The following is a 24,946-nucleotide window of genomic DNA, read 5'->3' as shown; positions in this document are numbered from 1 at the left end:
TTTTCTATGTTTAAGCTTTGAGAGGAGAGGTTAAAAGGTGACTTGAGCAGCAACATTTTTTGCACACCGGCTATCAGATGAAGGGGTAGAGGCGGGTACAATTTCAACATTTGAAAGACAGGTACATAGATAGGAAATGTTCACAGGGTTATGGGCCAAAGGCAGGCAAATGGGATTAGCTCAGGTAGGCAACTTGGTCGGCACGGACAAGTTATGGAAATGTCAAAGACTAGGCAGCATAGATTAAGGGTAGAGGGGGGAAGTTAAAAGGAAATGTTTGGGGCAATTTTCTTTTCCCCAGAAAGTGGTTGGTGCCTGGAATGCACTGCTAGGGATAGTGGTGGAAACAGATATGAGAGTGATGTTTAAGAGGCTTCTAGATAGCACATGTATACAAAGGGAATGGAGGGTATAGATCATGTGCGGGCACAAGGGATCAGAGTAGCTTGGCCTCATGCACAGTTCTCCTCCTCCCATCCTCCTCCCCCTAGCCTACCTCCTATTGTACATTTAATGTATGCAAGTCCAAATACATCCTGCTGCAATAAACATGGGCATCCTTCCCACGGCTGCAATCTCACACCCAGTGAGCTGCTCAGTGACCATGCTTCAGCTCTCAGCGGTAATGTTAATGTTGTTTGCAGGATCTTGACGATCTACTTCTTGGCGAAGACTTAACTTTCCAACTCCATTCTCAGCCCCTCCTCGCCCTGAACATGGTTCAAGGTGATCTGAACAACTTGAGCCCTGGCGTGAGAAACTTTGTGGAAGAAAGTGCGAAGCTGTGCCAGCCAGCCAGCATCCACATCTGTGATGGAAGCGAGGAGGAGAACGGGCAGATTATGGCCATGATGGAGGAACAAGGAATGATCAAACGCCTACGCAAGTACCACAATTGGTGAGCAGCCTCCCTTTCTGCAGTGTACCTAGGTATAAGTTTACCATACTTAGGTACCTACACTATCTTTTATATTACTAAAAGTCTGTTCTTGACCAGTTTTGGCCATCTGTGCTGCGATTTCCGAGAGAACGCCGCCACCTACGGCCGTCATTTTTGGCCACCTTGCTCAGAGCCCCCCTTCGCCGTATGTGTGCCGAGGATTGTTCCCATCGATGAAAAATGACAGAGATATTAATGATTTTACAAAATTCCCCATTCTCTCTGCTGCCCCTGCTGGCGGCAGGGGGGAGGGACTATAAAACCAGGAAGTGGTGTGCCTCAATCAGTGTCTGCAAGCTGGAGGAAGGCAGAGGGTCACGTTTCTCTGAGCTGTGAATAACACTGAACACATGTCTACTCAAATGTAAGTGTCCTTAGTGGTTCTAAAACGCTTGCAGAATGTGTCTATTGGTTCTAAAATGTTTGCAAAAAGTGTTTATTGGTTCTAAAATGTTTGCAAAAAGTGTCTCTTTTGGTTCTACAATGCTTGCAGAATGTGTCTTTTTTGGTTTTAAAAGGTTTTTTAGGTTCTCCCCCCCTCTCCTCCCCCCCCTCTCCCCCCCGCTCCTATCCCCCCCTCTCCTCTCCCCCCTTCTCCTCTCCCCCCTCTCCTCTTGCTCCCCCTCTCCTCTTCCCCCCTCATCCCTCCTCTCCCCCCTCTCCTAACCCCCCCCCCCCTCCTCTCCCCCCTCTCCTCTCCTCCCCCCCTCTCCTCTCCCCCCTCTCCCCTCCTTCCCCCCCTCTCCTCTCCTCCCTCCCCCCCTCCCCTCTTTTTCTCCCCCCTCCCCCCTCCCCCCCTCCTCTCCTCCCCCCCCTCTTCCCCCCCTCTACCCCCCCTCTCTTCTCCCCCCTCTCTTCCCCCTCCTCCCCTCTCCCCACCTCACCCCTCTCCTCTCCTCTCCCCCCCCCTCTCCTCTCCCCCCTCCCCCTCTCTCTCCCCTCTTTTCTCCTCCCCTCCACCCCCTCCCCCACCATTCCTCCCCTAAACCCCCTCCACACATCCCTACCCCCTTCTCTCCACCCTCCCTCCCCCTTCCTGCTCCCCACCTCTCCCCCTCCCCTCTCAGCACACGCTCTCTCTCCCCCTCTTTCGCGACTCTCGCCCCTATGCTCGCCCTCCCCCTCTCTCCTCCCCCTCTCTCTCTTTCCCCTCCTCCCCTCCATCCCCTCCCCCACCCTCCCTCCCCTAAACCCCCTCCCCTCCACACCCCCTACCCTCTACCCTCCCCCTACCTGCTCCCCACCTCTCCCCCTCACCCCCCTATCAGCACCCACTCTCTCTCAATCTCTCTCTCTCCTCCGCTCTCTCTCTGTCTCTGCCCCTTCTCTCTTTGCCCTCACTCTCTACCCCTGCCCCCCCCCACTCTCTAGGTGTGACTGCGAGTTGGGGGCTATGCGTCAGTAGATAGGGTGGTTATGGGGTAAAAGTAGCAAATTAATAATATTAATATAATATCAAGGGGGGTAATTAGCGTGAGTGCGGGGGGGGGGAGATAGTTAGTGTGTGTGTGACGCTGCATGCCGCCTCCCCCCCCACAATCGCACGTTGGGGGAACAGACCCAACGGGTCTGCACTTGGTCTAGTAATATATATATAAGTACCTGTACCTAGGTACATTATTCAAAGTGCAACAGCTTTTATTTTTTAGTTTAGTTTAGTTTTGAGGTACAGCACGAAAACTGGCTCTTGCCCACCGAGTCCGTGCCGACATGCGATGCCCGTACACTATAGCACTAACCTACACACTAGGGGCAATTTACAGTTATACCAAGCCAATCAACCTACGAACCTCTACGTCTTTGGAGGGTGGTAGGAAATCAGAGATCCTGGAGAAAACCGATGCAAGTCATGGGGAGAACGTACAAACTCTGCGCAAAGACAGCAGGCATTGTCAGGACTGAACCGGGGACTCTGTTTTTTTCCCACCCTCCAAAGACGTACAGGTTTGTAGGTTCACAAAAATGCTGGAGAAACTCAGAAACTCGTGTCCGAAACGTTGCCTATTTCCTTCGCTCCTAGATGCTGCTGCACCCGCTGAGTTTCTCCAGCATTTTTGTGTACCTTCGATTTTCCAGCATCTGCAGTTCCTTCTTAAACAGGTTTGTAGGTTAATTGGCTTTGGTAAAAATGTAAATTGTCTGCACTCTATCTCTAAACTAAAGTCTAAAAGTAATCCACTGGGAGGGACAAAGGCAGCAGGCACATTGGACTTGCAGGTCAATAAATGGAGGATTCACCTGCAATATACAGGTTGTAAATCAATATCACAAGCACAACCTTAGCAGGGGTATGTGCAGATTAGAAGGCCAGCCCAAGGACTGCATTCACCTCTGTGCCACTGGTATTTTCATCTCAACTCCAGCCATCTGTAGGACCTTGCAGAGGTTCCCTGGTCTGTGTCAAAGTGCAGCTAATTAGCAGGCCAAGCATTCATAGCATAGCAATCTCTATATCTACATGCAAAAATCTTAAGGAGTGTGAGAGAGGGGGGTGATGTTTCTCTTGTGTGGGGTGTCAGGAACCAGGATCCCAGTCTCAAAAGAAGACATTGGCCTTTCGGACTCAAGATGAGAAGATATATCTTTATCAAGAGGGAGGCAAATTCCTCGCGCAAGAGGGATATGGAGGCTCAGTTGCTGAATATATTAGTTTTAGATTTCAAAGGACTTGAGGGGTATGGGGAAGTGCAGGGAAGAGGAATCGTAGTGTAAGATATGCCACAACCTATTGAAAGGCAAAGCAGGTCGAGGGGCATGTATGGCCTCCTCCTGTGTCAATGTCTTACGGAGAATCACAATTCCTACAACTTTGAACACAGATGGGGGGATTTCCAGCTTGTAAAATGCTACAGAGAACATGAGAGTTCATTGTTTGTACAGTTACAATCTCCCCGTTAGATTTCAACCTTGTCGTGGTCGGGGAGCTTTTGTGTCTCAGTGACCCCTAGAGCTATGCCAGCGGGAGATTCGTCTCCTGTTAGGGTCTCCCATGCTGGACAGGTCGAAGGGTAGAGGCGAGACGAAGAGCGATCCACTGGACCTCCAGGTTGGAGGTTGAGCACTGGGCTAACAATCCTGTCTCGTAAAACAAATATGTTACGGAAACAGCAAGTGAAGGAATCAACACCACTGAGTGGAGGACCTTCGTTGCTGCCCTACATGCCAGGAGGCACAATAGGCAGTAAGTAAGTAAGTAACAGTTACAAAGAATGCTGCAATAAGTTAATAAGTTTGAGGAATAGCTACGATCAAGAATAGTAAGATTAAATGAGAACTTACCAGTTTGAAGTTTGATCTTTATTTTATGAGGAGTAACGTTGAGGGATTACGTGGAGCCCGCCAGCACGCATGCGTGTCAATCTTCAAAGCAGCGGTGTGAAATCACAGACAACAGTTATTTGAACTAAATATAGTAAAATAAGAGAAGCTAGAATACCAGTTGACCTTTATGATAGAGGGTGGGCGTGGAGGGCACATAATCCCTCAATGTTACTCCTCATAAAATAAAGATCAAACTTCAAACTGGTAAGTTCTCGTTTAATCTTACTATTTTAATTCGGAGTCACGTGAGTGACTACGTGAAGATTTTAAAGCTCTGTGATTTCATGCCATGGAAACGAGTCCAGGCGTCATAAACTGCATCAGTAGGCCAATGATGAGTGAACATTAATAATGCATTCAGACATGACATAGATATAGACATGTTGATGCTATTAATGAACAATAGTGGCAATAGTAACCTCCCTCAACCGGGAGGAAGTATGAAACAGACCTAACAGAGTTGGCAAAACCCCCGATCTGGCAATGGGTTTATTCTGAATATTTGGACAGAACGTTAGTTTGACCATCCTGCAGCCGCTAGGATGTGGTCCATAACCCTGCTGCTGAGGTATTGCGGTCCTGGTGGAGTGAGACTCAAAATGTCAATGTTCACTCCTGTATAAGCCAGACCCATTTAACCCCCTGGAGAAGGTTTGTAGTGATTCCTTCTAACGAGGTTTTATGTAACTAACAATATTGCTAGTCAGAGTCTATAAGGCTCTTAGGGACCTTGATATACTGGTGTAGATGCGTGACCACACACAACCCAAGGTCCATGGGATATACACCATCTAGTTTGGTCTTATGTCCCTGTCTACTCTGCCTGACTAATCATGAACAAAACATGTTATTATAGCTCGCAGATATGATCATCCTATCCAGTGTAGCAATGACTGGACCCGTAGCACTGTACTCAGTGCCATGGCATAACCACTAGTAAGTGAGTTTGACCAAGGACAGGGATATTGCTGGAGCCCATCGGCGAAGTGATGTAGCACAATGTTAACAACCCATATCTCTGCGTCCCTAGGCCTGGGAGGTTTTAAGTTGACGATACCCTTCATAATCTAGATGTCAGAGGGTGAGACCGGACAGAGTGGTTTCTGCTCCCCGCAGCCAAATGATGAGGAGGTACTTCAGGCACAGTAAATGGAACTTTAACTTAATGCCATAAAGTCCCATAAAACTGAATTTCAAGGCGTCAGTCATCCATGCCGAGTTAAATGTAAATAAGCATAAACAATACCTCCCATCTCCTATGAAGAATGCTGCTATTTGGTGCTATCCCTGCAATCTGCAGTGAGCACTTCCAGTGCTTTTGGTTTGACAACCCGAGCCGCAGGAACGGTCTCTCAGAGTCTGTAAGTCAATGAATTGATTATATCATGCAGAGGATGGTTTCAACATCACAACTAAACCAGCATCTTTTTTGTGTCCAGAAATAACCATGTAAGGTTTTATGATCATTCCCCACATCAGCCGGAACCATGGGTATATAACCCAGGCAGGCACTATGAAAATGCTGGAAGCGGGAATCTTGCTAAATTTTGCAAGACCCGTCTAATGAGGCCAAATGGAGGAAGACATAAAAGAACATTCCTCCCTAGTGTAGCGAGAATGCACCCATCGCCACAGATATGCCTTGTATTTTTTGCAACTGGTGATTGAGCCTGGATGCAAGCATCTCGATCGTTAGTGTCCCATCGAGCCACAATGTCATTAAATACTTTGTGATTGCACATTCATTCTGTGTTGTCATTGATTTTGCATGATAATACACCAATGCTAAATGCGGTTAGGTAAAACTATCACCGGATACTTTGATTTGATTGTACCCTTGTGATTAACATATACCACCACCAATGTGTATCACCTTGGACTTGTGCATGCAGTTATGCATGAACACACCCTTTAATGCACAGAATGCACTTGGTGTCCATTGGCAGTTGATACCATAACTGAACAATTGATAACTCATGCTAATTCCATCTGCCTCAGTAACTAGAGATGGTATTAGTAATTTTCCATCTTTGAGCAATAGATGAAAGTTTGGAATTGAATGAAGATTTACGGATGAAAGGTTTAGTGGAGCAACGCTGAATACTGTTCGTTCATCATTGTGACTTTGATAGTTTCAGCTGGGAATAGCAGAGGTCTAATCTTTTGTCTCAGAGCGGAGTCCCAGCCAAATGAATGGATTAATTGTATCCCAATAATCAATAGCATCAGTTGGTAGCAACTTAATTTAAATTTAACTGGACGGATGAGAAACCCAATTTCTCAAATATAGCTATGTGGCTGATAAGGCTAATTTAGGAAAATACAGTATGTTCAATATCATCCAGATTGGCCATAACACTTATTTGTTAGCTCTGTGCAGTCGAAGCACTGATTGTAGTGATTTGGTAAATAATCTGGGAACTGAAGTTAGCCCATTTTGCAACGCTTCTGAGTGTATCATTGCCTCATCCAGCTAAATTTCAAATATCCCCGAAGTCTGTGAGCGGAAATGATCACATGGAAGTTATTCAGAAATGTCTATACTGCACATGCGGGTTGAGGCTGTTGACAATGAACAGTCCACATCTCTCATAATTGCGAGCCTGCCTTGAAAGGCAACTCCAACCATACCTGCTGTGCAGTATAAACTAATCTCATGTTATCCCAAACCAGTGTAAAAATTCAAACCAGTGTAAATATTACCAACTTGTATCCGTGACAGGAGACATCATCGATGTGGCTCTGTACCTTTATCCGAATAGGAGGACTTATGCAACCCGACCCAGGAGCTGCCTCAACCATGTGTGCATGATTTTTGCACCTTCTGCTCCTGGGAGGTAGAGGAGCTTGAGTACGGGGTTGGCGCATCTTCCAGGAAGGCCGTTCTGGGCTGTGGCCTGAAAAAGACCTTTGTCCTGGTTGTACTGCCTTCAAGTTTTCACCAGCTTCAGTGTATCGTGGTTTGCTGGTGGGTGCGTAGGGGTGCTGCCGCCGGAGATGTGAGGTCTTGCGTGATGATGTGGCCTTCATGAGCCCGACGGCCCTCATCGAGGTTCTTGACCTGTTTCAACAGGTTGCCCCCAAATGGCAGTATCCCCCAGATAACACAGTTCCCTGATGCTGGGTATTTGGTAGTTGTCATTCACAGCCTGCTCCTGCTGCTGGTTGTGTTGTTCCTGCACCCCCAGCACACTTGTGGTATCTTCAGCCAAACCCGTCTTCAGAGTCAGCCCAGAAGTGATTCCTAATGCTCCCCTCTGTCGAGGGAGATGCATTATGCAGCCCTCAATAAGGTGCTGCCATGGCAGTCCTAGGACCCCATGGTGACTAGGCTCCATATACCGGCGCATGTCACATTGGAGCATCTGTTCCATCAACCGCTCCATGTGGGATATGCGATCACAGTCGCTCCCGCCGGCGGTGAGTCTTCACAGCCCGACTCGTCCGAGCCTTCGGGCCTGTCCGACTTCTGCTTGGCCTTCCCGCCAGTCTACGGTGTCGATTCGGACTGTGCAGGTGCCAGGTCGGAGACTGCTGATCGAATAGCGATCCAGGTGCAGTCTACCGCTGCTGACTGCCCGCACTTCCGCGGTCCTCCGCAGTCAGTCTGGATGCGGTCCATTTGGACTTAGTCCATGGTTCCTTTCCTGTAACATAATTCTCACAAAAATAGAACAAAACGACCTTAGAGTAAATAATTTACCTGCATGTCCTGTTTTAAACCTTCCGCTGCGGGGGCAACGCTCCTCCCAAGCCTGGTCTTGTGGTTCCTGTAGAGGGCTTCCCCGCGATATTCATGGTCGGGTTTTTCTCCCTCGAGCTTGAAATTCCCGTAGTCGTTGCAGCCGGGATTCCCTCTGCGGTACTTGTAGAAGGGCTTCTCCACGACGTTCATTGCCGGGTTTTTCTCCCCCGAGCGTGGTATTCCCGTTGCTATAACCGGGATTTCCTCCATAGTCCCTTATAGCAGGGCTTCTCCGCGCTGTTTACAATCAGGGCTCCTTCACGTCCCCCTGCCAGTCGTACGCAATGCGATAGACGGTATAGGCGGCGCGACTCACCCGTTACAGCGGCCCCTACAGCCTGTCTGTCTTTTTTTTATTTTTTGTCTAGTTAAATGTAGTGTTGGTGTTTTTTTAATACTGGTTTTAAATGTGTATATGTGGGGGGGGGGGGGACTGTTTAAAATCTCTTCCCTGTCCGGGAGACCCGATCTTTTCCCTGTCGGGTCTCCGTTGTCGTTGGGGCCTAGCACCGTGGAGCGGCCTCCAACCTGAACGACCCGGGGGCTCGGGAGATTGCGGAGCTGTGGACTACTCACCATCGTGGGGCTGGCCGGCCTTGGAGCGTGGGGAGCGGTGGTGACTCGCTGCTGTGACTCGACTCCTGGGGCTCGGAGGCTCCAGCAACGCAGCCGCAGGTCCGGTGGACTGTCGGGGTATCGGGAGCTCGCGGGTCCGGGGGGAGAGAGAGACCGCTTCCCGGAGCTGCCGCAACGCGACTTCTCCAGCCCGTGTCGCGGGGTTGGAACGACCCGGAGCGGGGACGTACATCGCCCAGCACGGCTTCGTGTCCGTGGGACATTCCAGCGCCCGCCGGGGGCTCCAACTTTGTGACTTTTAGACCGGGAGCGGGGCCGTAAATCGCCCGGCACGGCCTAAAATGGCCGTGGGACTTATCATCGCCCGCCTGGGGCATGGACATCGGGAGAGACATGGAGAACAGGGGAGAGAAAAGACTTTGCCTTCCATCACAGTGGGTTCACTGTGATGGATGTTTGTGTGAATTAAATTGTGTGTATGTCTGTAGGAAATTGTCTTTGTTTGTATGGCTGTGGAAACGGAATTTCGTTTGAGCCTCACTGAGGCTCAAATGACAATAAATGGTATTGTATTGTATTGTATTGTATTGTATTGTATTGTATTGATATTGTATTGTATTGTATTGTATTGTATTGTATTGATATGACGCGCATGCGAACTGGCGGGGCTTCTTCACGGAATCACTCACGTGACTCCGAAATAAAATTATAATTAATAAACACTCATTGATGCTAAACAAATATCAAATGTCAGCATGGCTGGTCCTCACAGCAAGAAATAGATCATGAGTCCAGTACATTTTCAGTGACCCTACACACTAACATGTCCACATTTAGATGGAAAACACACAGGATAAACTGCAACCCCGTCTCCTTGGTATTTTACCCCACACACATGCATTATATTCAACATAAAGTCTCCGACTTTACAGAATTGTCCTGTGCACTTTGACCAGTCGGTACCAGAAGTCTGCAGTCGTTGTGAATGCTGCACATTGCAACGGTGCGGCGGTGAGGCTGTCAGTGTCGGCAGTGACTGGCCTAAAGGAGGAGTCACCACCTCTCGTTCTCATCACCTTTTATCACCTCCAGCTGGCTGGCTCGCACCGACCCCAAGGATGTCGCTCGTGTGGAGAGACAAACGGTGATTGTGACCCCTGAACAGCGGGATGCCGTTCCCATAGCGAAGAATGGAGAGAGCCAGCTGGGCCGATGGCTGTCCGAGAAGGAATTTGAGAAGGCCTTCACCGCACGATTCCCAGAGTGTATGAAAGGTAAAAGGCGTTGATTCAATCTGTAATATCTCCCAGCTACTCATTTACGTTCATACGCTCATTAACGGTTCAATAATAATACCAGAGTCATTGATCTTCAGTGTGGATCTTACCAGGCCCCAAGCTACATGGCATTTGGCCACATTCCTCAGCAGTTAAATTACCTAATGTGGTTCCACATCTACACTGAGGAACCAGGATCCCTGCAGCTGGTTTGGTCAACCCTGAATTCAAACCGTGAATATTGTGAACACATTTCCTGTCTGCACCAATTGTTCACAGTGGCTGGTCCGTACCATATTACAGTGTAGAGTGAATAAATACAGGAATCTACCGTATTTGACAATGTAGACAGGTGCAGTAACTATAGTTAAAACTCTACAGTGCTTCACATTTGGTAATAAGGCATTATCCAGTGAGCTTCTCCTCCAGCAGTGCCCATGGACTGACCTCCTTGCTTTGAATCTCCAGGCCGTACGATGTACCTGATCCCGTTCAGCATGGGGCCCATGGAGTCGCCTCTGAGCAAGTTTGGCGTCCAGCTCACGGACTCGCCCTACGTTGTAGCCAGCATGAGGATCATGACTCGTATGGGAGCGGCTGTGCTGGAGGCGCTGGGCAGCGGCCAGTTTGTGAAGTGTCTCCACTCGGTGGGCTGTCCTCTACCACTGAAGAGTAAGTGTGGTCCTGCTGTTTGAACGGCTTGTGCTGTGTGGATGATGGGGGAAGGGGTTGTTGTGTACTTTGAGGCAGAAACTTTGTATTGGGCCTGTGGTGACAATCTCCGTCTTGCTTGCAGAGCCACTGGTCAATAACTGGGCCTGCAACCCGGAGCTCATCCTGGTCGCCCACATTCCTCAGCGCATGGAGATCACTTCATACGGGAGTGGCTACGGCGGCAACTCGCTGCTGGGGAAGAAATGCTTTGCCCTGCGCATTGCGTCGAGGATGGCCAGGGACGAGGGCTGGCTGGCTGAACACATGCTGGTGAGTAGAGAGGGGGGGAGGAGGAGGGGGGGCTGCTCATTGTGGAGCCACGGCTGGAGGGTTAGTCAGCAGCTGCAGATTATCAGTAACCTGGCTTTGCTCCCAGCGTCTGACCGGCCTCTCCCCTTCCTTCCACAGATCATGGGTGTGACCAACCCCAAAGGCCAGAAGAAGTACATTGTTGCCGCATTCCCCAGCGCTTGTGGCAAAACTAACATGGCCATGATGAAGCCCACACTGCCTGGCTGGAAGGTCGAGTGTGTGGGAGATGACATCGCCTGGATGAAGTTTGATGAGCAAGGTTTGTGGGTTTTGACAATTCTCCACAGTTGAAAGCAAATGAAACAAAATATTGAGGAAATTGTCCAATTTATTCCAAGCCTTGTGCCTGGTGTGAGAATGGTTAACCCTGTTAACAAAGATCTTCCTGCTCCTCTCCACAGGAATCCTGAGGGCAATCAACCCAGAGAATGGCTTTTTCGGTGTTGCCCCCGGGACATCCGTGAAAACCAACCCAAACGCTATGAAAACCATTCATGAGAACACCATTTTCACCAACGTGGCAGAGACCAGTGATGGTGGTGTTTACTGGGAAGGAATCGACGAAATCCTTCCTTCCCACATCACAGTGACTTCCTGGAGGAACAAAAGGTGGACGCCAGAAGATGGGGAACCTTGTTCACATCCCAACTCCAGGTTCTGCTCTCCTGCCAGCCAGTGTCCAATCATGGACCCAAACTGGGAGTCTCCCGATGGCGTTCCCATTGAAGCAATTATCTTTGGAGGGCGGAGGCCGAGAGGTATGGAAGTGTATTCTGTAAAGGAGCACTCGCAAGCATTAGATGGTCCGTGTGCGGGTTAATGACAATGTACTGAACCACTGCTCAATGTGCTCCATCCCTTTTCTTAACAGGACCTTTGTAAGTTTGATCTTGTCTAACTAACCTGACTTGAAATGTTTGCTGCAGGCTTTGTGGGAAATGTTAAGTGGTGATCTGTCATACAACTGAAGACCTATGCGCTATCTGTAGTGTACCTTGTGGCAGGGTTTCGACATTTGCCACAAGGTACACTATAATGCCATACATTATTCCTCCATAAATTGGCAGAGAAACTGGTTATTATTTTAGATCTGTTATGGGACCTGCAGTCATGTGAGCTGCCCGTCATATTTTCTTCATTACATCAGTCACTCTGCCCCGACACACTTGATTGGCTGGCAGACTAAGAGGGAAGCTGAGGTTGTGATAGGGAGGTCGAGTCATGCAGCAGTCATGAAGCAGTCATGCAGCAGTAATGAAGCAGTCATGCAGCAGTCATGAAGCAGTCATGCAGCAGTCATGCAGCAGTCATGCAGCGGTCATGCAGCGGTCATGCAGCGGTCATGCAGCAGTCATGCAGCGGTCATGCAGCGGTCATGCAGCGGTCATGCAGCAGGGAACCAGGCCATTTGGCCCAATCATGTCCATGCTGCCCAGTGGGTATCCTTAGTGATCTCTCGCTTTCCAGCACTTGGCCTCCCATGCCTAAGTGATTGAAGTGTTCACTTTGGCACTTGGATGCTGCCCGCGACTCTGTTTCCACCTCTCTCTCAAGCACTGTATTCCAGGTACTCGTCACTAGATAGTGGGTGAAAATGAACTCCCTCAGACCTCCTCTATATCTCTTACTCCATACCCTAAACTTACGGCATATCCAGTCTACTCCGCCATTCAATCATGGCTGATCTATCTTTCCCTCTCAACCCCATTCTCCTGCCTTCTCCCCATAATCCCTGACGCCCGCACAAAATTTGTCGTGGCCTGCCAGTCTGGCTGTGGAGTTGTACAGAGTACTTGCGGTCCACCCTATATACACCTTAATCACGACCCCTCTTAACATCCTCCACTGCAGGATAAACAGACCCAGTCGGACCAGCCTCCTATTATTGAAGCGCTCCATGCTCGGCACCATCCTATGTTAATGCAAGTTCCCCTCATCTGTGCTTTATCCTGCCTACCGCAGGGGTTTATAAGCTGCCAGTGCCAGACGGGGCTGATTCACCCTGCTGTGGGACGGGCAGTGGGCTGCCACAGTGCCTTTAATGGGTCCGTCTACGAGCGACGTTTCACGGCTCCCAGAGACCTGATGCAGTCGGACGCATACTGCACAAAGGTTCCAAAATGGTGGAAAGAAGCAGAGGGTGGCTGAAGTGGTACTGATTCTGTGGTCATGGTGGGCTGGGCTGGGCTTGAACAGTGGAGGTCAGGGCAGTGGTGGAGGTGGGAGTCAGACAGGGAAGTTTACTAATGATGGGGCTCTGCCTGCGATGGATGTTCTCAGGCAAGGTCTGCTTGTGCATGAGAGGCCCCGCTCTGTGAATGGACTGTACTGGAGCATGTGTTGGAAGGAACTGCAGATGCTGGTATAAACCGAACATAGACACGAAAAGCTGGAGAACCAGAAAGTAAGATGCAAAATGAAGGAGCACCTTGACGAGTGTTGATCACCATTGGAGACCATTGGATACATCCTAGGGCCTTGGGTCAGACACACGGAGGATCCAGAACCATGCTGTTCAGAAAATGCTCAGAATGTGCAGAGTGATTGTTTTTCTGATAGAATATCCTGACCCCTCTCTTCTGGTGCATTCCGACCCACAAATTCAACGAGAAGGCTAGCATACACTTCAGTCCTCCTGTGGTAAACATGACTTTGTGAATGTGCTGAACAGTAAACCCTCACAATATGTAGCAGATTTTGGTTCTGGTGGACCGAGGCTCCCTTTGCACAGCCTCATCCGACTTGCACTAGTTTCCCCATTGAGCTGGCGTCTGGTTGAGGGAGCAGGGAGTGCAAGCAGTATGAAGATGGCGTGATTACCGGGCCCATCCCTGGCCTGTGCACCGCATGTGGGGCCAGAGGGTTCTGCAGTTCCCCAGCCTGTGAATTCCTGCTTGTTTCTAACAATAGACAATAGGTGCAAGAGTAGGCCATTCAGCCCTTCAAACTAGCACTGCCATTCACTGTGATCATGGCTGATCATCCACATTCAGTACCCCGTTCCTACCTTCTCACCGTATCCCCTGACTCCGCTAATCTTTAAGAGCTCTATCTCACTCTCAACTCTTCAATCTCCCCCAACGCCCTCCTCCTTCCCTTCTCCCAGCCTTGGGTTACACTTTACCCCCTCACTGGGTTACAGTGGACATTAGGCAATAACGGACACCAATCCCCTCCCCATGGTCCATTATTGCTAGGGTTCACTGTATGTTCTGGGCATCACTAAAGTGTCACTTCCATTGTGCCTATTTCCAGATCGACACCAGGATGATGCAGATTGTCCATCCAACTGACAGCAACTCATAACATGGGTGGGGACAGGGGGGAATGGTTTGAAAAATACAAACCCATTTCACATTCTAGAGCAGATTTCACCATCAAAGACATTGTGTTGTGTTCCAGGTGTCCCTCTGGTGTATGAAGCCTTCAACTGGCAGCACGGAGTTTTCATCGGAGCAGCCATGAGATCCGAGGCTACAGCTGCAGCTGAGCACAAAGGTACAAGAGTGAGACTGGGACAGGGAGTACAGTGAGACTGTCGTGTGGGGTGTACATTGAGTCTGGGACAGGGAGTACAGTGAGACTATCGTGTCAGTTTTGTCCTCAGCTCCAAAGCAAGGAATTATCAACCACTGAGGAATTGCAGCAAAGGCTGTGCAGACTAATCCCTGGGATTGCAGGCGTTTTATAGTTACATGGAATAGTACAGGAACAAGTCCCTTTGGCCCATGGTGTCTGTGCCAACCAGGATACAAAATTAGAGTCATCCCTTCTGCGCACAAATGATCCATATTCCTCCATTCCCTTTATATCCATGTGTCCATCTAAAAGCCTGTTAAAAGCCTACCATATATGCTTCGTATCTGCTTCCACCACCACCCCTGGGAATGTGTTCCAGGCACCGACCACTCTCAGTGTAAATTAAACTTGTCACGCATATCTCCTTTAAACTTACCCCCTCTCATTTTTAAGTATTCTAGTATTTGACAGTTCCACCGTGGGATAAGGGTTCTGAGAGTCTACTCAATGCCTCTCATCCATATTACAAAAATCTGATCTTGACCGCTTTTGGCCCACTGTGCTGCGATTTCCGACAGAACGCCACCACCTACGGCCGTCATTTTTGGCCACATCGCTCAGAGCCCCCCTCCGCCTTACGGGTGCGGAGGATTTTCCCCATTGATGACAAATCAGAGAGATATTAATATATTTTTTTTAATCACCATTCTCTCTGCTGCCCCTGCTGGAAAGGAGGGGGAGGGACTATAAAACCAGGGAGTGGTGTGCCTCAGTCTCTGCAAGATGGATGAAACCAAGGGCTACGTCTCTCTGAGCTCTGAATAACACTGAACAAATGTCTACACAACTGTGAGTCCCCTTAATGTGGTTTGAAAATGAAAATATGGTTTGTTTGAAGTACAAAGGACCTGCCTGCAAATGGTTTGGGTGCTTTGGCTTGAAGTTGAAAGGCACTACTTACTGCAAATGGTGGCTTGGGTGCTTTGGCTTGAAGTTGAATGGAACTACTTACTGCAAATGGTGGCTTGGGTGCTTCGGCTTGAAGTTGAAAGGCACTACTTACTGCAAATGGTGGCTTGCGTGCTTTGGCTTGAAGTTGAAAGGCACTACTTACTGCAAATGGTGGCTTGGGTGCTTTGGCTTGAAGTTGAAAGGCACTACTTACTGCAAATGGTGGCTTGGGAGCTTTGGCCTGAAGTTGAAAGACACTACTTACTGCAAATGGTGGCTTGGGAGCTTTGGCTTGAAGTTGAAAGGCACTACTTACTGCAAATGGTGGCTTGGGTGCTTTGGCTTGAAGTTGAAAGGCACTACTTACTGCAAATGGTGGCTTGGGAGCTTTGGCTTGAAGTTGAAAGGCACTACTTACTGCAAATGGTGGCTTGGGTGCTTTGGTTTAAAGTTGAAAGCCACTACCTACTGCAAATGGTGGCTTGGGAGCTTTGGCTTGAAGTTCAAAGGCACTACTTACTGCAAATGGTGGCTTGGGCGATTTGACTTGAAGTTGAAAGGCACTTCTTACTGCAAATGGTGGTGGGTGCTTTGGCTTGATGTTGAAAGGCACTACTTACTGCAAATGGTGTCTTGAAGTTGAAAGGCACTACTTACTGCAAATGGTGGCTTGAAGTTGAAAGGCACTACTTACTGCAAATGGTGGCTTGGGTGCTTTGGCTTGAAGTTGAAAGGCACTACTTGCTGCAAATGGTGGCTTGGGTACTTTGGCTTGAAGTTGAAAGGCACTACTTACTGCAAATGGTGGCGTGGGTGCTATGGCTTGAAGTTGAAAGGCACTACTTACTGCAAATGGTGGCATGAAGTTGAAAGGCGCTACTTACTGCAAATGGTGGTTTAGGTGCTATGGCTTGAAGTTGTAAGGCATTACTTACTGCAAATGGTGGCATGGGTGCGTTGGCTTGAAGTTGAAAGGCACTACTTACTGCAAATGGTGGCTTGGGTGCTTTGGTTTAAAGTTGAAAACCACTACCTACTGCAAATGGTAGCTTGGGAGCTTTGGCTTGAAGTTCAAAGGCACTACTTACTGCAAATTGTGGCTTGGGTGATTTGACTTGGTCGAAAGGCACTTCTTACTGCAAATGGTGGCGGATGCTTTGGCTTGAAGTTGAAAGGCACTACTTACTGCAAATGGTGGCTTGAAGTTGAAAGGCACTACTTACTGCAAATGGTGGCTTGTGTGCTTTGGCTTCAGATTGAAAGGCACTACTTACTTCAAATGGTGGCTTGGGTGCTTTGCTTGAAGTTGAAAGGCACTACTTACTGCAAATGGTGGCTTGGGTGCTTTGGCTTGAAGTTGAAAGCCACTACCTACTGCAAATGGTGGCTTGGGAGCTTTGGCTTGAAGTTCAAAGGCAATACTTACTGCAAATGGTGGCTTGGGTGATTTGACTTGAAGTTGAAAGGCACTTCTTACTGCAAATGGTGGCTTGGGTGCTTTGGCTTGAAGTTGAAAGGCACTACACTGCAAATTGTGGCATGAAGTTGAAAGGCACTACTTACTGCAAATGGTTGCTTGGTGCTTTGGCTTGAAGTTGAAAGGCACTATTTACGGCAAATGGTGGCTTGGTGCTTTGGCTTGAAGTTGAAAGGCACTATTTACGGCAAATGGTGGCTTGGGTGCTTTGGCTTGAAGTTGAAAGGCACTACTTACTGCAAATGGTAGCTTGGTGCTTTGGCTTGAAGTTGAAAGGCACTATTTACGGCAAATGGTGGCTTGGGTGCTTTGGCTTGAAGTTGAAAGGCACTACTTACTGCAAATGGTGGCTTTGGCGCCTTGGCTTTAAGTTGAAAGGCACTACTTAGTGCAAATGGTGGCTTGGGTGCTTTGGCTTGAAGTTGAAAAGCACTACTTACTGCAAATGGTGACTTGGGTGCTTTGGCTTGAAGTTGAAAGGCACTACTTACTGCAAATGGTGGCTTGGGTGCTTTGCTTTGAAGTTGAAAGGCACTAACTGCAAATGGTGGCTTGGGTGCATTGGCTTGAAGTTGAAAGGCACTACATACGGCAAATGGTGGCGGGTGCTTTGGCTTGAAGTTGAAAGGCACTCTTTACTGCAAATGGTGGCTTGGGTGCTTTGGCTTGAAGTTGAAAGGCACTACTTACTGCAAATGGTGGCGGGTACTTTGGCTTGAAGTTGAAAGGCACTACTTACTGCAAATGGTGACGTGGGTGCATTGGCTTGAAGTTAAAAGGCAATACTTACTGCAAATGGTGGCATGAAGTTGAAAGGCACTACTTACTGCAAATGGTGGCTTGGGTGCTTTGGCTTGAAGTTGAAAGGCACTACTTACTGCAAATGGTGGCTTGGGTGCTTTGGCTTGAAGTTGAAAGGCACTACTTACTGCAAATGGTGGCTTGGGTGCTTTGGCTTGAAGTTGAAAGGCACTACTTACTGCAAATGGTGGCTTGGGTGCTTTGGCTGGAAGTTGAAAGGCACTACTAACTGCAAATGGTGGCTTGGGTGCTTTGGCTTGAAGTTGAAAGGCACTACTTGCTGCAAATGGCAGCTTGGGTGCTTTGGCTTGAAGTTGGAAGGCACTACTTACTGCAAATGGTGGCTTGGGTGCTTTGGCTTGAAGTTAAAAGGCACTACTGCAAATGCACTTGCATCCTGTTTGCACTGTATATTGATTTTAGATAAAACTCTACTACTTATGGCTGTGATTTTTGGCCATCTTACTCGGTCCCCCTCCGCTGAGCAGGTGCAGAGAATTCTTCCCATCAATGAGAAATTAAAGTGTTATTAGTGTTTAAAAAATGTTGAGAATCTCTCTCCTGTCAATCACGCCATGAAAGCCACACCTTTTCCAGTGGGAGGAGGAGTGGTTATAAAACCCGGAAATGTGGGTGTGGCTCAGTCTCTGCATGATGGGGGAGGGAGAGGTCACGACTCTGTCTGAGCTGTGAATCAATTGAACACACTGAATTTCTACTAAACTGTGAATTTGGTGTTTTGTGTGGTTTTATGGTGGTTTCACCCTGCATGAAATGGTATGAAGCTGCATTTGAATTTGGTGGCCTTGCACCCTGCTTGAAATGGAATGAAATTGCACTTGAATTTGGTGGCCTTGCACCCTGCTTGAAGTGGAATGAAACTGCACGAATTTGGCGGCCTTGCATCCTGCTTGAAGTGGTTGGAAACTGCACTTGAATTCGGTGGCCTTGCACCCTGCTTGAAGTGGTAGGAAACTGCACTTGAATTTGGTGGCCTAGCACCCTGCTCAAAGTGGTAAGAAACTGCACTTGAATTTGGTGGCCTTGCACCCTACTTGAAATGGTAGGAACATGGATTTGAATTTGGTGGCCTTGCACCCTGCTTGAAAAGAAATTTCAAGGAATAGTCATGAGTCAACTGCCAGCCCACCAGCCGTGAGTGAGCTGCCAGCAGATCAGGCTTGAGGGACTGAGCTGCCACCCCAAGAACCCATACCTCCACTCCAGAAAGCCCCTCCGCTGGCCACCAATATTGGAATTGGTGGAGAGGTTGAATATTGCGTCGGGGGACCAGCCCTCCCGTGTGAACATGGGACCCAACGGGTCCCACTTAGTCTAGTAATTTTATAAACTTCTATCAGGTTCTTCAGAGTTCGCTGCTCCTGAGAAAAGAAATCCAACTTTGCTCAACCTCCCCTAAGGGCTAAAACCCTTGAATTCAGGCAGCATCTTGATAAACCTCTTCTGCACCCTCCCCAAAGCCCCACATCTTTCCTGGAATGAGGCGGACCTAAATCCATACAATCTCCCAAATGTGGCCTCAGCAAAGTTTTATAATGCGGAAACTTGACCTTCTGACTCTTCTGCTCAATGTCATGACTGGTGAAAGTATACCATATGCATCCTTTCCCACTCCATCTAGTTATGTTACCACTTTCCACTTTCTTGAATTTGGGCCCTAAGATTCAGGGAGCTATGGATTTGGGCTCCAAGAGAGGGATTAGTGTCGTTAAGTGTTCTGCCGTGAATTGCATACTTTCCCCTTACATTTAACCTCGCAAAGCGAAACAACTTCATTGCACAGGTTAAACTCCACCTGCCATTTCTCCATTCACATTTGTAACTGTTCTATATTCTGTTGTACCCTTTGACATCATTCTGCACTGTCATAACCCCACGAATGGTTGTGCTGTCTACAACCTAAAGCCCCTGTCCCACTTTCCCGAGTTACTCACAAATTCTCACGAGTTTTCCCCTTGATTCAAACTCGGAGAATGTCCGTAGCGAGTCCATAGGAGTTCGTAGATATTTCGTAGCGGCTCGTAATGCCAGCCCGTAGGTAAGTCGGGACGTTTTTCCAGCATGTTGAAAAATGTCCACGAGTAGAAAAAATAGCCCCGAGTAACTACGTCTGGCATCTCCGAGTTTGAATCAAGGGAAAAACTCGGGAGAATTCGTGAGTAACTCGGGAAAGTGGGACAGGGGCTTTACTAATCAACCATCTACATTTTTGTCTAACCCATTTAAACAGAGGGCCCAGCACAGATCCCTGTGGAACACCATCGACCACAAACCTCCAGCCAGAATAACACCCTTGCACCACTATCTTCTATCTTCTATGGGTAAACCAGTTGTGAATCCAAACCACCAAATTATTGCTGACCCCATGCATCTTAATCTTCTGGATCAGCCTAACATGAAGAAAGTTTTCAAATGCCGTTTTCAAAATCCATGCAGGCAACATCCACTCTTCAATCACCTTTGTCACCTTTACAAAGACAAAATTGTCACCATGTCATGGACAAAGTTATGCTAACTCTCTAATTTTCTCTTCCAAATGTGAGTCAATCCAATATCTAATTATCCGCTCCAATAGCCTCCTTACTACTAATGTGAGTACTCCTCCTATAATTTCCTGCATTATCCCTATTTCCCTTCTTAAACAAAGGAACAACATTGGCTATTTTCCAGTTCTCTGGGACTTTGCCTGTGACTAGAGAGGATATAAAAATGTCCATTCTTGTCTCCCTCAAAAATAACCAGAGATCGATCCTATAGGACCCTTGGAACTTATCCTCCTGAATTCTATTTTAGACCTAACAGCCCCTCCTCCATGATCTCACAATGTCTTAACCTATTGGTGCTCCCTACACTGACCTCACTATCCTCCACACACTTCTCCTTGGTGACCCTTCATTTCAAATGTATGTATAAAAAGCCTTGGAATTCTCTTTAATCGGTCTTGTCGATGACATTCCATGCCCTCTGTTGGTCCTCCTGATTCCTTGCTTGAGTTATTTCCTGTTTTCATTTTACTTTATGTTCCTGTCTAATTTAATCTTCCTAAATCTTGCATGCACTTCCCGTTCCTTTTTGACTAAATTTACAACCTCTCTAGTCATCCAAGGCCCCCTTACGTTGCCTTTCTTATCCTGCCTCCTAACTGGTACAATCCGGTCCTGAACACAGACTCCCACATGTCAGGTGTAGATTTAACCCATAACAGCTCCTCCCAATTTAGTCTCTCTCACTCCTGCCTAATACTGTTGTAATTTGCCCTCCCCCAATTTAGTACTTTCCCCCAAGGTCCAGACATTCTTATTCATAACTATCTTAAAACTGAAGGATTTGTGATCACTGTTCCCAAAATGTTCTCCAACTGAAGAAGGGTCTCGACCCGAAATGTCACCTATCCCTCTTCTTCAGAGATGCTGCCTAACCCGCTGAGTTACTCCAGCTTTTTGTGGCTATTGCCACTCACCGAGCCAGGCTTGTTTCCAGTATAAAGTTGAGTATGTTTCCTCCACTTGTTGGATTATCTACGTAGTGATTCAAGATACCCTCCTGAATACACCCAACAAATTCTATCTCATCTAAGCCACTTGTAGAGAGGAAGTCCTCGTCAACATTAGGCAAGTTAAATACACCACGACAAATCTATTGCTTTTACATCTTTACATAATATGTCTACAGATCTGTTAAGAGGAGCTGTTCGGTCTTCCAATTGGCTATTGGGAGGCCTATAGAATACTCATTCGAGCGATTGCACCTTTTTTTTGAGAAGAGGTTGAGATCCCCTGGCCTTTATTCACCTTGGAAGAATGAGAGGAAAGAAACAAAATTGTGATTTTGAGAGACACAAAATGCTGGAGTAACTCAGCGGGTCAGGCAGCATCTCTGGACAGAAGTAATAGGTAACGTTTCGGGTCAAGACCCTTCTTCAGACTGAGAGTCGGGAGAGGGAAACCAGAAATATGAAAAGGTAGCAAACCAGGAAAGGTGGAGCCCACAACGGTCCATTGTTGGCTGTGGACAAGGTACTAACAAAGGGATAGGAACAGTGAAACCAGCAGGACGACTAGGGTGGGGGAGGGACAGAGAGAGAGGGAATGCAAGGGTGACTTGAAATTACAGGTAATACTAGACTAAGTGGGACCCGTTGGGTCCCAGCATCACACGAAGGGCTGGTCACCAACGCAATATTCCACCTCTCCACCAATTCCAATATTGCTCGCCAGTGGGGTGGGGGGGGGCTTTCTGTTGCGCTAGTATGGGTGTTGCGGGCCGAAGGTACTGGTATCCAGAGAGCTAGTATAGACATTGTGGGCTGAATGGATTCTTGGGCTGGCAGCCAACTGCTGCAACGATTTTAAAAGCCAAGCCAAGGCAAACAATTGGGCAGCAGCCACCCGACAACCAAAATTCATTTTGTGAACACAAACTTTTAAAAAAGGCGAGGCAAACAATTGGGCAGCAGCCACCCGACAACCAAAATTCATTTTGTGAACACAAACTTTTAAAAAAGGCGAGGCAAACAATTGGGCAGCAGCCACTTACAGCTTTAGAGCCGCATCGAGGGGACTCACCGTGGAGTAGACGTACGTTCAGTGTTATTCACAGCTAAGAGAGCTGTGACCCTCTCGCTTCCTGGGTCTGGCAGAGACTGAGTGAGGGACTACACTTCCGGGTTTTATAGTCCCTCCCCCCTGCCACCAGCGGAGGAAGCAGAGAGAATGGTGAATTATTTTTAAACATTAATATCCCTCTGATTTTTCATCGATGGGAAAAATCCTCCGGTCCCGGAAGGCGTAGGGGGGCTCTGAGCGAGCTGGCCAAACATGACGGCCGTAGGTAGCGGCGTTCTCCCGGAAATCGCAGCACAGTGGGCCAAAAGCGGTCAAGATCAGACTTTTAGTAATATAGATTCATACCGCTGGGTTGTAAGATGCCCAAGCGAAATATGATGTGCTATTCCTCCAATTTGCATTGGGTTTCACTCTGACAGTGGAGGAGGCCCAGGTCAGAAAGGTCAGTGTAGGAATGGACAGGAGTGTTCATCTATTTCGTTTTTCCAGAGATGCTGCCTGACTTGTTGAGTTACTCCAGTATCTTGTGTCTATCTTCGGTGTAAACCAGCATCTGCAGTTCCTTTCTACACATTGTGATAAAGGTAGACAGACTGGATACAGGGAGCAAGTTTCCCTTGTCTGGATACAGGGAGGATGTTTCCCTTGGAACTGTGTCCCCTTCCCAAGCTCCAGGGGAAGGGGACACAGTTTCAGGATGTGGGGCAAGACATTTGCAATTTGTACCCCTTGGCCGCGTGGGTTTTCTCTGAGATCTTTAGTTTCCTCCCACATTCCCAATATGTACGGTTTGTAGGTTAATTGGCTTTGGTATCAATGTAAATTGGTCCCTAGTACTGGTAGGATAGTGTTCATGTGCGGGGATTGCTGATCAGCGCGGACTCGGTGGGACGAGAAGGGCCTGTTTCCGTGCTGTTCTAAACTAAACTCAACATTTAGGACTGAGGTGAGTACGTTTTTCATTCTGAGGGTGTGGGCCTTGTGGAATTCTCTAGCACAGTTGGTGTGGAGACATGTCCACAAGATAGTTAAGACTCAACCACATTTACTCAAAAGGCCTCAAGAAGTATCTGGGGGAGGCAGGAAGATGGGCCTCTCCAGCTCCCACTTCTCCGTGTCACTATTCGGGCACCAGATGGGGTTTTCTGAGAATCTGCATCAAATAATTTTATTCCTCAATGTAATGTGCCTAATTTCATATTGGAGGGATTTGAATATTTGCTTCCAGTTCCATGCCTTAGGATTACATCCAGTATCTTTACCACAATGCTACATATCCTCTCACATACTCCATCTATTCAACATGAGACGGGGAGCTTTACCCTAACATTTGAATCCAGGACAAAGATTGTGCCATGCTGGGGTTAGTTTCCATAACTAACATCCCATTAGTCCTGTGATTCCCGTGCTCCTCTCGGTACCAGTTATTTACGCCTCCTCTCTCGTTCTTCCTCAGGTAAGGTCATCATGCACGACCCTTTTGCCATGAGGCCTTTCTTCGGGTACAACTTTGGCAAGTACCTGTCGCACTGGCTCAGCATGGAGCACAGGCCCCAGTGCAGACTTCCCAAGATCTTCCACGTCAACTGGTTCCGCAAGGACAAGCAGAACAACTACCTGTGGCCCGGCTTTGGTGAGAACTCGCGGGTCCTGGAGTGGATGTTCCGTCGGATCGAGGGAGAGGACTGCGCCAAGCTCTCTCCCCTTGGCCTCATCCCCACTGACGGTGCCCTGAACCTGGAGGGCCTGAGCAACGTGAACATGGAGGAGCTCTTCAGTGTCGAGAAGGAGTTCTGGGAAGAGGAAATAAGAGAAATCAGGAGATACTTTGATGAGCAAGTCAACAACGACCTTCCCAGTGACGTGGCCAATCAGCTGGTGCAGTTAGAGCAGAGAATAAGTGACTTGTAAACAGGGCCTGCGAACAGGACTATGGGCAGTAGCCATGATCATAAATTTAAGGATTCAGAACCTCCCCCAATGGGTCATCTGGTTAAAGGAGTGAGTCCGTCCATGCAGAAGCACACAGACCCCCCTCCTGATTGTTGCTCTGAACTAACTGACCTCCTAATCTGCCGTCAGAGGCAATCAGCCTCAGCAACTCGTGATTTAGGGAGGGGAGGGGAGGGTCAGAGTTTATGTCCCTGTTTGCCATTGTGTGTGTGTGTGTGTGTGTGTGTGTGTGTGTGTGTGTGTGTGTGTGTGTGTGTGTGTGTGTGTGTGTGTGTGTGTGTGCGTGTGTCCGCGCGCGCACCCATGCGTGTACGTGTGCATGTACGCGCGTGCGTGCATGTCTGCAGTCAGGGTTTGTGCGTGCACACCAAGAGGGCAGCCATTCAAAAGGGATTCTATGGTCAGGGCCTTATGGAGCCTTGTGTGGACTGGATGAATACCTGAAGGAGAGATAGTTCCCCAATGGAGGGCGAGAGGGAGAGTTAGTTCAAATTACGGTAAAAGATGGCAGAATCAAATAGAAGAACATATTTTGCTTATGTGTAATGAATTATGTGTCAATTAAAAAAAAAAGACTTTCATTCGAATTGCTTTTGTTTTATAACATACACACTTGACAAGCTCTATAGAGTCGCAGGTTGTATTTTGTGGTTTAAGCATAAAATAGACCAGTGAAAATCCACTATTGCATTTGTTACCAAATACCTTTGGAAGTGTCCCGACCCAAAATATCACCGATCCATTTTCTCCAGAGATGCTGCCTGCCTGGCCCAC

The 24,946-nt window shown here is 48.1% G+C and overlaps 1 protein-coding gene across 1 annotated transcript; it reads left to right on the top strand.

The window, feature by feature from the left end:
- The first annotated feature begins 704 nt into the window (after positions 1-704).
- Positions 705-24,353, top strand: LOC116986448 (phosphoenolpyruvate carboxykinase, cytosolic [GTP]-like). The gene is made up of 8 exons (XM_033041993.1): positions 705-898; positions 9,675-9,856; positions 10,328-10,531; positions 10,656-10,843; positions 10,982-11,144; positions 11,287-11,643; positions 14,288-14,383; positions 23,676-24,353. The coding sequence occupies exons 1-8, from the start codon at positions 717-719 to the stop codon at positions 24,128-24,130; spliced, it is 1,827 nt and encodes a 608-aa protein (XP_032897884.1). The 5' UTR covers positions 705-716; the 3' UTR covers positions 24,131-24,353.
- The last annotated feature ends 593 nt before the right edge of the window (positions 24,354-24,946 follow it).

Source organism: Amblyraja radiata, chromosome 23, assembly GCF_010909765.2.
Source record: "Amblyraja radiata isolate CabotCenter1 chromosome 23, sAmbRad1.1.pri, whole genome shotgun sequence".
Lineage (NCBI taxonomy): Eukaryota > Metazoa > Chordata > Chondrichthyes > Rajiformes > Rajidae > Amblyraja > Amblyraja radiata.
This window is presented reverse-complemented; position numbering and strand designations above follow the sequence as displayed.